The 11,669-nt window shown below is 45.7% G+C and overlaps 1 protein-coding gene across 5 annotated transcripts in view; it reads right to left on the reverse strand.

The window, feature by feature from the left end:
• The window catches only part of LOC119455397 (transcription factor 12), a 157,707-nt gene extending 146,054 nt beyond the window's left edge, over positions 1-11,653 (reverse strand). For 4 of the 5 annotated variants that reach the window (XM_049668745.1, XM_049668746.1, XM_049668747.1 and 1 more), the window contains exons 1-3: positions 11,521-11,653; positions 10,566-10,630; positions 6,210-6,321 (exon numbers count right to left, since the gene is read on the reverse strand). In XM_049668745.1, coding sequence (XP_049524702.1) covers positions 6,210-6,321; positions 10,566-10,630; positions 11,521-11,602 — 259 coding nt within the window. In that variant the 5' untranslated portion in view covers positions 11,603-11,653. The remainder of the gene's footprint in view (positions 1-6,209; positions 6,322-10,565; positions 10,631-11,520) is intronic. The other variant, XM_049668748.1, reaches the window with a different exon arrangement.
• Between the last annotated feature and the right edge of the window lie 16 nt (positions 11,654-11,669).

Below are 11,669 nucleotides of genomic sequence, written 5' to 3' on the forward strand. Positions count from 1 at the left end.
CCAAGGCCCGCTATGCTGAACTTCAAATGCCGCAGCTTGTGCCAACTAGCCATTGCTCACCATGAGGTACAGCACAGTTCACAATTAAAGGGAACGCCCTTAAAAGTTAATAAACCTCTATAACACGAATGCTTATACCTTGTCCAGGAAACATTAAAAGAACACTGACAGGACGCACTACAATGAAACTACGATTAAAAATATTCTGCCTACCTTGATGCTATAAGTGTTAGCTGAATATTTACTGGGCATTCCTTTGAAAAGTATGCCACGCTGCACATTCTTCTGAGTTTCTGTAAGACAGAGCTTCCTTTATGTGCCATGGTAGCAAAAGGTAAATTTCTCTTACACGTCTTCTACAGGGTGTCTACCAAGTTGACATTTTCAGATTCCCTGAGTTTTCCAGGTTTTCCCTGAGTGATTTTGCTAAATTCCCTGAGTGAAACGGAACTTTCTTTTACATCAAGATGGGCTGACACCATGTTGCCTGATGCTGTCACTCTTTAGTAAGCATGTTAAAAAAAATGCGAAGCATCAATTGCGATAGCAAATTAGTAGAGAGCTATACGGAGTAAGGATAGTAGTTTTATCGATCAGCTGTATAAACTTAGACATGCTGCAGCATCAGCAATGTGCCGAACTGTTGTCGACGCCGTCGGCGTTTTGCCCGCGTTCGCACCGAACGCGCACGGCGCTGGTGACTGTTGCCTGTGCCTCTGGGGGCGGCTCGGAAGTTTTCGACGACATCAGAACGGGACACTCGTCGAGCAGCGTCCGGAGTCTTTACCACCTTCTCGCCTCACCACATTTTTATATAAATACGCATTTGGTGGCGCAGCTAAACGTCGCCCCCCCCCCCTCCCTCCCTCCATTACCGCAACTTTCGTTCCCTTTCAATTAAATTACAGCTAATTTAGGGACGGGCGAATAGTGGATTTGAGGTTCGAAGCAAGTAGTGATTTGGTCAAATAATTTCGAATCGAATAGTTTGAACAGTATATATCACATACTACAGTAAAACCTAGTTAATTCGAACTTCACGGGATTGAAAAAAAAAAATGTCCGAATTATCAGGATATGCAGAAAACAATAAGCAAATGCTTACTACGTCAGCACGATTTTATTAGTATAATGGATGAGCAAATCTTTTCGCTATTTAGCACAAAAGCAGTGCGGAAGCTGCAATTCTCGTCATCTCGTGACTGATTGGCTCTCGCAGCGGCGATCGAAGCCTCGCGACTTCCTTCGCAGCACGGCTGCGGCGCGCGCCATCATTTGCGACACGCTTTGCACTACCGCGCGCACATCCCGATAATTTTTTCGCCAGTAAGCTCAACGCCAACGGATCGCACGTCCATCGTAATGTAGCCGGTGCGCTTCATCCTCGACAGCTTTGCCCCGAGTCAAACCGAAACAACTGCTTGTCGCAACCGCGGCCGCTATCGACACGATTATGAACGGCGACTTTGCGGTGCTTAAGGGAATGGCCACGAATAGCGGCAAAAACGCATCATGACGCGCGCGGCAAAAGCGGCAGGAATCGGGGGTGTCTTGCCGAGGGTGCCGCGAGCGACGAGGGTGACGTCACGGAGCCAATGGCAACCGGACCTCCGCCGCGCCGCGCCGGGTTATCAATCGACGATTGTCGTCTCTCGCGGTTCTACAGAGGGATTTCTGGACGCTGTCCGATCGCACCCTTTTCGCTCACGGTGAATCCGCGTTCCGAGAGCGCGCGAGATCATATCGCGCTGCCGCGCGGCGAGACGCGATTGCCACGGTGGACTTGGCGGCAAGGCGCTGACGCACGGCAACTTGCCGCTAGTGTGACCTTACCCGGCCGACGCACGCACCGAGTCAGAACGAAACTACCGTTCACTGCAACAACTTCAGACGAAATCGCGGTCGCTATCTATGCAATCATGGATGGCCACTACGCAGCTCTTTAGGCACGCGGCCGACGTGCGTATTGAGTCAAAACGAAACTAAACGAAACCGCTGCGAAAGAAACCGCGGCAGCTATCGACGCGATGATGGGTAGCGACTATGAAATCCCGCGGCCAACGCGTTGTTATGCGCGGCGGTAAACGCAATAAAGGCACAAATAGGCACGAAGCGTTCCGTCGTTGCTGTCATTCACGTACGATTTCCGCTGCTGACTATGGCTATGCTGACTCCGCCGCTTCGTTTCGGTTGTGCGCTAGCGCCGTTTCTGCTCTTCTGCGTCGCACATTTCAGGCTCTTTAATGCAAAAACATATAGCCTTCGAGATTTATGGTTGATGTATGTCAGCCATGACGTGAAGCATAGCCTCCGAGATGTGCACCGACCGTCCGCGGCTTTTGGCTGCCTATTCGGGACCGCTGAATAATTCGAAAATATTGAATCCATGAATTCGAATCGAAGCGAATAACGAACATAGAATTATTCAATGAAATATTCGACAATACCCTATATTCGCCCATCCCTACAGTAATTTTCCCTGATAGAGGCACAAATTCCCTGAGTTTTCCCTGAGTTTTTCCAGAATATTCAAAATCCCTGAGAATTCCCTGTTTTCCCGGTTTTCCCGGTTGGTAGACACCCTGTTCTAGCACTTTCCACAGAATGAAAAAAAATATTTAAAAATCCATGCTTTGTTATGATTGGCGTGTGACACCCCGTGCAAAAAAGATTATCAGAAGACCATGCCTAATCGAAACGGAGGATGGATCCCTAATTTGCTATGGGTGTCTCAAATGGTCCCTGGTCTGGCGGGCGCCCCGCAGTGATTACGGGCCCCTTTGTGTGCGTGCGTGACAGGAGGGAAGGCTCCTTTCCGCGTACCAAACGGGACCCACGAGTTGCCGCTAGCGGAGGCAAGCACGTGCAACGTCGCCTAAGAGAGAGGGAGCAGCCGCCAATCGCCGACCAGACTCGGTACATGTCACGTGACGTTGATGTCAGCAAAATCCTGCCTACGATTTTAGCGGGCCTATTTAAGCGGCCCCGCAATGTATTTTCTCATTATTGTCTTCTTTTTTTTATCCTTCACCAACCATGAAATAAACAGTGCAAGTTTCGCACTAAAAATCGTCTCGCCCTTGCCTGGTCGCCATGGTCTACCGGACGCCTGCCACGCTACCTAGTAGTAATGCCGGTCGAGGTTGTAGTAACCGGCGTCGTAACAACTGGCGGATAGCGGTGTGATGGAACCCGACATCAACGCGAGTCCCAACAGCTTATACATGCACACACATACAAACACAATATGTGAACTGAAACATAACAGCTAAGCAAAGTGCATCCCAGTTGGCACCAGTACCACGTGACAAGATATTATTTTATCATGAGTAGATAGGACATGCCCGTAGCATTGCAGCTGTGGTTTTACTACAGCAAAAGCAGGAAAGCAAGAAACGACAGTTGAAAGTATGTATTGGCAATTGCGACAGATGCCGTCATGTTGCATGCAACATCCCATCATAGGAAGGTTGTGCCGAAACAGTGTTGCAGGGCTCTAGAGATACAGAAGTAATGCATACAATGAAAAAACACAGAGCAACCACGTTCACTAGACCAGACTTCTGATAATGTGAGCCGGTATGTGGCAACCACTGGAGCACCTCACTCACATTATATGAAATATGTAGATGGTAAAGTCAACTTAGAGCCACATCTAAAAAATTAAAAACAAACACGTCCAACAACAAAGTATATGGCCAGACTACCCACTCTTGTCTTCGCTGCACAGCTTAAAAGCCAACTGAAACAAAATTTTATTTTCACTTAACTAGTTATAAATTAGTAGTATTGAAGCAATATTGACTAAGTTGCAGGGCTGGTAATTAACTAATGAAAGAGCTTACTAAACCCCAAAAGCTCAAACACAATTCACATCAAGGAAAACTTGAAGAACTCATTGCCCTTTATCTTTTTCCATGATGAATACATAATTTAATGAAGTGTTTTAGGAAAAATAATTAACATAGTAATTATTTAATCACCTATTTGCTAACTGATTTGCTGGACTACCCACAAATGAAATCTTGCTCCAGGGTATTAATAACATTGCTATGGACTTTGGTAAAGCTTATCGCACGACTTAAAACCAAATGTTTAGGAATCAAACTCAATGTATCAAAAATGATACGTTGGGGGTTTGTGAGATTAATAAGAAAAGTAGCACACAAATGGGCATTCATTTTCATTTATACTGATAAAGCCAACTTGCATTATCAGAGTGGCTAAACTATGTATAAAGTGTTCCAGTTAAGATGCACATATTCTCCAGAAAACACATTCTACACAGACATCAAATTTAAGTTATTAGCAGCCAAAAAAAAAGAGTACCAGCTTTTTAAAAACCTTGACACTGGTACAATTGCTATTAAATTTTGAACTGCACAAGAACACTAGTTTCTGATAGCGTAGACATAGTGTAGACATAGACTCAGCGCAAAATTTCGGATTCGAAATGCAAGTTACTGTTTCACAAGGTGTTCAAATAAATCAATGTTTTCATACAGAGCTCCAGAAAATATTGCAGTTACCATTTGCAGGAAATAACACTGAACCTGGAATGTTCACAACCGGTGCAGCACTCGGGTGCGACCTCCGAGATAGGCACCATGCGGCGAGTTCAAGATTTCCGAAGTCATGTTTTAGTAGTATCTGCACCACATCCACCAGCCACCAGGTGCCCAGATCATCTGCTAGGTATTATTTAATGGCTGTTAAAACAAAATTAAGCAATTTCCAGCCCTGCAGCTCTGCCAAGGCAGCTTCGACAGTAGATACCACTCGCATACAACCAGCCAAACTGAAGTTTCATTGCAGGTGACATTAGACATGCCTTTGATGCGCCTGTTTGCAGAGGCTACCTCTGCTTCTGCGAGTGCCTGCATGGGAACTGGCAAAATGTCCCGCACACGTAATTGCACCCGCCAGGTATTTGACGCCGTTTCGGCGCAACTACGGTACAATCTGGTAAACTGCACAGTCATTCTCTATAATGTTCCCAACCCCATGTTGCCCTATTGTGCCTTGTCCACACACGCACAAAAGTATGACAGGTTACCGGCAAGGCAGCATGCATCGGTACCATTTGGTCGAGTAGAAAGCACCAGAAACGTTTCAGCCAAACCGGTCATAATTAGATGCTGAGCACATTGCACACGGGCACTCGAAATCCTCAAGGCTCATTAAAGCGGGGTCTAATATCCCGGTGCAACACAAGGGCCGTAAGAGACAGTGCCGTGGGGGGGCCCCTGGGTTAATCTTGACCAGCTGGCGTCCTTCACCGGGCACCTAAAGCGTGGTACACGAGCCGTTTCCCTCCCCGACATGATACAGCCACCGTGGTAGAAAATCAAACCCGCATTCTCATGCTCGGCAGCAGTCCATGGCATCAGAGCCATCGTAGTGGCCCATCTCTAAGCAGGTTCGTGTTCGTGAAGTCCTTTAGTCATTACCAGAGTGTTCACTTGGGCTGGTTGGTACATCTTGTTAAACCGCAGGCCTGTGCTTCGTACTCTGTCTTGCATACAGCTGCCATTTCGCTACCTACACTATGATGATGGCATGGTGTTGACACTGGAAAGGCAGAAGACCTTGTAGTCCAACACATGTCCCGTGTTGACCATGCTTCAGTAGCATTGAAGCACCACACGCAAGAATGAATCCAAGAGCAGCCCACCTTCTTCCGTCACTTGTTCCACAACGAAGGCAAGAACAGCATGTGCCACGCGCTCCAGCGAGCAGCACATAATTTTTCTATCGCTGTGGATGTAGCAAACTGTTTCCTTGCTCACATTTTACACACAAAGCACTTCCCTTTCCGAGTGTGTGTACCTGCTGTCCTAACGAAAGTGACCACACACACACAAAAAAAGTTTATTGCTGGCTCTGTCTCCTATCACTCTCGCAGTCTGGTTTTGCTGATGGCAGCAGCTTCAGGTGTCTTCATTTGCGAGTCCAGGTGCATCCAGAAAAAGTGGTGTTTTCTCTTGGAGGTGAAACCAGTTTCACACAATGCAGCGTCGGATGTTCGGCAGTTCCTTCTTGCACTCCGCAGGCTTGGCACAACACTTTTTGAACTCCTGGGCCAGGGTTCCAAACCACTCCCACCCGTGCCTCAAAAAGGAGGGCTGTGCAGCCACCGTTCTCGTTTATCGCCAGCTCTGCCAATCGGACTGCTCTCAACTGCAACAAATACGTAATGGTCACCATACCTCTGCTGGTGTCCGGTGGTAGTAACCGTTGCTGAGCTGCATTGCCATATTGGAAGTAGGCTGGGTCGTTCGATGCTATTGGCTCTGCGCCGGGAAAGTTGCCCAGACCGTCCTGCATCAAGCAAAAAAAAAGAAAGAAGGGACGGATTCGCACTCAGTTAAGTGAAACTAGATAACTTTCAACACAGAACATTATAGGAGATCCACTGAAACGGAAGCACCATTTGAAAGGTGAACCTGTAAGTATAGTCGAAATACTTCTATAAACAACACAAATATAAGAAATAAAGAATATAACAAAGTAAATCTAATGTGCCTCTTGCCAATATCAGCATGCAACAGATAATGAAGGCACTTTCTTCTCAGATGTGACTTTGTTATAACATGGTTCAACTGTGATTTCACATGCACACTAAAGAGAAACAGTTCAGACTGATAAAGTGTTCTTTAAAAACTTTATATTTTGGCTAATTTCGTGATATTAACTTAATTAGGAATGGAAATGAAGGTCCAATTTTAATTTTGTACTTTTTTTTTTCACCCACAACTAAAGTATAGGCCTGTGTAACATCGCGGACTTCGTATTTGGGCCTTGATGGCTCAGCAAAAGTTTATGAAACTTGCCAAGTTCGACCCTCATCTCTTAGAATCCAATGTAGCTCATTTTCTACAGATAAACAAACTACGCACTAGCAGATGCCGTCAGAATCTGCGGCGTCACGGCAAACTGGTGGGGGAACTTCAAGGAGGTGTCGCCATTTGTCTTTCGTTTTTGCGGCTTTTCTGATCTACCAAGCCTCTTCTCATGGTAAGAGTGGGGTTTTGTGTTGCAGAAGGGCAATATACTAATACAGGTAAAATCATTTTTCTATTTAGTGCATCTGTAATGTCACCATGTGCATTGAGACCTATAATAACAAGTGACATGCTGCAAACATAAGACTGCATGGTGGGCTCTGCATAACAGCAGGCACTCCTCTGAGAAGGCTGCCACTTGAGCATTTCAGCCCTTTACCAATAGCAAGTTGTTGCTGTTCAAACGTGCTAATTTACAGTTCTCTCCCCCACTTTACTATTGTCATCAGAAAAGACAAACCTCATGGCTGAAATGTAAGGTGCCAGGGTCAAGCCTGTCCAGTCAGCCGATAGCAAGTGTTTAGTGTAAATGGGCAATTAGCAAAGATCTCTATGTTGGCTTCCTTGCAAGAAGGCTTAGTGCTAATCAAAAACTCTCATCCACTGCCGCTGAGCACTGCGGGTCAGTGGCATAGTTAGCAACATGCTTACTTATTTATTAATTACTGTTTTGTCTTCAGACCACTAAATCAAAAATTGCGTTCCATCTCCACCTAGTAACTCTCCTTCGCGACAAGTTTCACGTGCACAGACAACCCTTGACCATTCTCACTAAACACTGCGTGGACCTCAAAACTGGCAGGGATCTCAAATCGTTCAGAAACGTGGAGGTCGGATAGCATAAACCGTATGTTTTTAAGAGAAAATGCCAAAGTTGGTCTGCAAAAAAAAAAAAAATTAAATTCTGGGGTTCTACGTGCCAAAACCTCAATATGATTATGTGGCACGCTTTAGTGAGGGACTATGGGTTAATTTTGGCCACCTGGGTTTCTTTAATGTGAACCCAATGTACGACACACGGGTGTTTTTGCATTGCACCTCCATTGAAATGCGCCACCGCGACCGGGATTCGATCCCGCAACCTCGGGCTTAGCAGCGCAACACCACAGCCACTAAGCCACCACGGCAGGTGAACTTGGTCAGTAGTCTAGCTTTTCAGTGAAATGAAGTTTTGTAGGGCCTTCCAACATCGACAGTGTTGCAAATTTCCCAGTGAGCAAGCGACAACGAAATGTAGTAGCAACTAATTACTCGCAGCTATGGACACAATGCAAGACAGTCCCATATAATGTGCTTTCAAAGTTTCCTCCAAGACCTTTTTCCATATTCGCATGTGTGCCCCCCCCCCCCTGTCAGCAATACATAGCCTCCTGAGACCCGGACACAACAACGGCACATAATCGCTCTTCACGGTAGTTTTTATTGCCTACTGTTATTTCATGAACTTGAAAAACAATTTTTAAAATTTCAATAGTGTAGCACACTGTAGGATGACGTGACAGCGGCCGTACGAGCCGTGCCGTCGTCCCTACTCAAAATGGCGAAGGTGGTGAGCCGAGCGGCGGCTGCGACGACCAGCGTGGCTAGCTTCTAGAACGACACTGGGCGTGCCGAGCTTGCGCCTCGAGCACGCGCTGTGCTTCTTAATTTTTTCACTTCTTTGACAGCCGGCGCTAAGGCACCGGCTGAGAGCACCGACCAAAGGGCCCCGCGTTGCGGCGTCGGTGGGCGCTATAATACCACGGAAAGATGCCAAAAGCTCCACCTCCATGTACGTGAAAAAAATGACTATCTCCATCATCTCCTCATGTAAGCTGTGGTAAAAACTGCATTTCATTGTTTGAACGCTGAGATGAAGACGGAACTACGTGAAGTACATTGCCATATTGCTGCCGCGTCCGGTATTTTCACGAAATCTCGGTGACTTCGACATACGCCTCGAAGTCTTTCGGCCGTGTGGGACGACACAGAGGTCTAGACCAATTTATTGTCAAATTTCTCGAAAGCGGATGACAAGAATATGAGTAAACCACTTCTTTACAGTAGTTACACATGCACCGTTTTTCACAACCAGAGTGAATATTTTGCGTAATCACTTCCGAGTGAGTTTCGAAAAAAAAAGTGGAAGGCAATGTGCAATGTATTGTACAAGGGGTCTCAGGAGGATATTTGCTCAACTAGTGGCTGCACATGCTGGCTCTTGCCTCTTGCACTTCATCACTAGAGACATGCCGAAATTTTCCACGTCATTAAACAAGCGAACTGTGCTCATATGCACTGAGGGCAAAAATGACTACAATGCTATTAGCTTGGCAAACTGCCTCATGGGAAGACTAGCTTTACAATTGTGAAAAGTTCCAATAATAAATTCTACTACCATACCATTAACACAGACTGCTGTGAAATGACTGTCATCATATCTGACTTATTTTCCAAACGCATCATTTACACGCGAGACAACAAATGCAGCAGTTTTTCTTCCCTGCATATTAGTCTATATATATATATATGAAGATTAAGGCCAAGCACTTAATAAAGCCTTCAACACTACAACATAATGCACTAATAGCACTTTAAAAATACAATCCAAAGTAATAATCAATGGCTGACACTAAAAGCAAGATGTTGGCATAGTAATTGTCTACGCATGTGCACACACAGTGCTAAGGGCATAAGGCGTAAAGCAATAAATGCAGCATGTTACTGGCCTCCATTCAAGTGTCGCTGTCTTCATGTTCTGTACCTCATCAATCACCAACCCGCTCTTTTATCCTCGGCAGTGGTGGCAGAGGCCTTGGCATTTTAATGGCATTGCCCCTTTATAAACCAAATGAGCAACCCAGCAATAAAAGGAAAGGAGGTTTTTTGCACAAGATGCTACATTGAAAAGAAAGAAAAAAAGCTTTAGACTAAATATAACCGCGTCATTTGATACGCAAGCAAATGGTTCAGGTGTCGTGTGTCTTGCATACTTACGACTCAAAACTCCTGCAATGTTTCGTTTTACCACACAAAAAAAGAGACATGCATTCCGTCATTTCCTGAAAATTTCACGTGCCAGAAGCATTCACTAGAGACAAAATTTGGCTGTTGTCTGTCACAGAGAGCATCTATACCACAGAGAGGAGGAAGCTGTATTCCAAACAGGCATGCGAAATGCACTATGCCCCTGGCGGCTATCTCTCTATGATAACAGCCGCAGTTCACTCACTATATTTCCTAGCGTAGTAGGAGCTGCTGTTGTCTCGTGGGAAGTGTCACAACAAAGTAAAACAGCACAGCTGCTAGGAAGAATTCGCTTTACGAACTCCTAAAGGAAGGTACGATGCTGAACTAACTTCTTTCCTAATGTAAAACTAAAAATTAATCCATAAATGAATTAACAGCGTGGAAATTTACACACTAAGGTTACTCCTGAAGCTTTTCGTTTTCTCCTGACCAGAAGCTTCAACAACTCCCACAGCAACATGTAATCTCCCAGAGTTTACATAGGAGTGCCGTTATAACTGGATTCACCTGACGTTGTACAAGGTTGTCAGTGTCGTTTCAAGAAAGTAGTGCCTAATATTTTGGACGTCGATACATAGGTAAATTTATGTGTCTGCTTCATGTACGGAGGGAACATAAATTCATCTGTGCATTTTTACAATCGCAGAACGCAAGAAGCCCGTACTGAAGTTACAACACGATATAGAAGGCAAAGCGAAAGTGAATACTTACAGGTTGTAGTGCATCTTCCCCTTGACTGGAGTAAGGCATTCCATAAGGCATTTCTCGACTTTTTTCTGAAACGGCAAGAAGTTCCCATCGTATATTGGTAGCGGTTCTCCAAATGGTCGATAAAGACGCCAAGGTGCACTAAAGACGATCATGCGAGGAATTCGCAAAAGAAAATACGTCGTACGTCTTTATTAACTGACAAAATTAGCGTGCACTCACAAGGAGTGTAAAAATGCGCGCGAGCGCAAGCTGTTGTAAGCCAAGCAAGCACGCGGTGCGCCGAGAAAGCGATCGCAGACGTAGCAGTTTATTGACAAGAGGACATCATGCGCTCTTGCGAGGAAATTTTAACAACCACGAAATAGCTTGGCGAGCACTAAGAAGTCGCGAAAGTCTACCCGCGGTCAAAGCTGGACGGCGAGATCAGAAGAAAGTCTACCGACTGTCAAGTGTAAACAAGAAAGCATTACTGCAAACACACCCGTCTACGTGTTAAGCATGCCATAAATTACTACGTTAAAGCCGACATGACGCAGACTAAAGCGTTTTTGGGTTAGGTCGGTATAATAACACAAGCCGATGAGAAAGATCGGCGCGAAGGAAAAAAAAAAAAAAAAAAGTTTCGCTATCCGCTGTCTCCTCCAAGCGGCGTTGAACATCGGACACACGAAGCTCCGACCTGAGCGCGTCTCTTCCAAGACAACGTCACCGGATGACCCGCTCTCGAGCTCACGTTTGCATTCTGAGATAAAACGCTAACTAACGCAACGGTCCGCGACGTTTTCCATCGCCAATTAACGGTTTTTCCTCGGCTAATACGTTCGTTAAGCCTCACTGGTGATGCTTTTGTCCGCAGAGAGCGTCTTCCGTGCATGCACCATCCGTGCGGCTCTGCGCGGCGATCGCGTGAAACCGTTAGCCGCGCGATAGGAACAAAGAGCATTGGCCTACTCACCTGGCTGTTTATTCGCTATCTTATTGAAACAATTTTGAAACACTTCATACAAATGCATTGGCTCATCGTCGTTTGTCGCCATGATAACACCAACATTGACACTCTCGACCTAAACAAGTGCGAGAATCGGAGTAGAGGTCGCTGCTGAT

The sequence above is a fragment of the Dermacentor silvarum genome, chromosome 6 (genome assembly GCF_013339745.2).
Source record: "Dermacentor silvarum isolate Dsil-2018 chromosome 6, BIME_Dsil_1.4, whole genome shotgun sequence".
NCBI classification, from domain to species: domain Eukaryota; kingdom Metazoa; phylum Arthropoda; class Arachnida; order Ixodida; family Ixodidae; genus Dermacentor; species Dermacentor silvarum.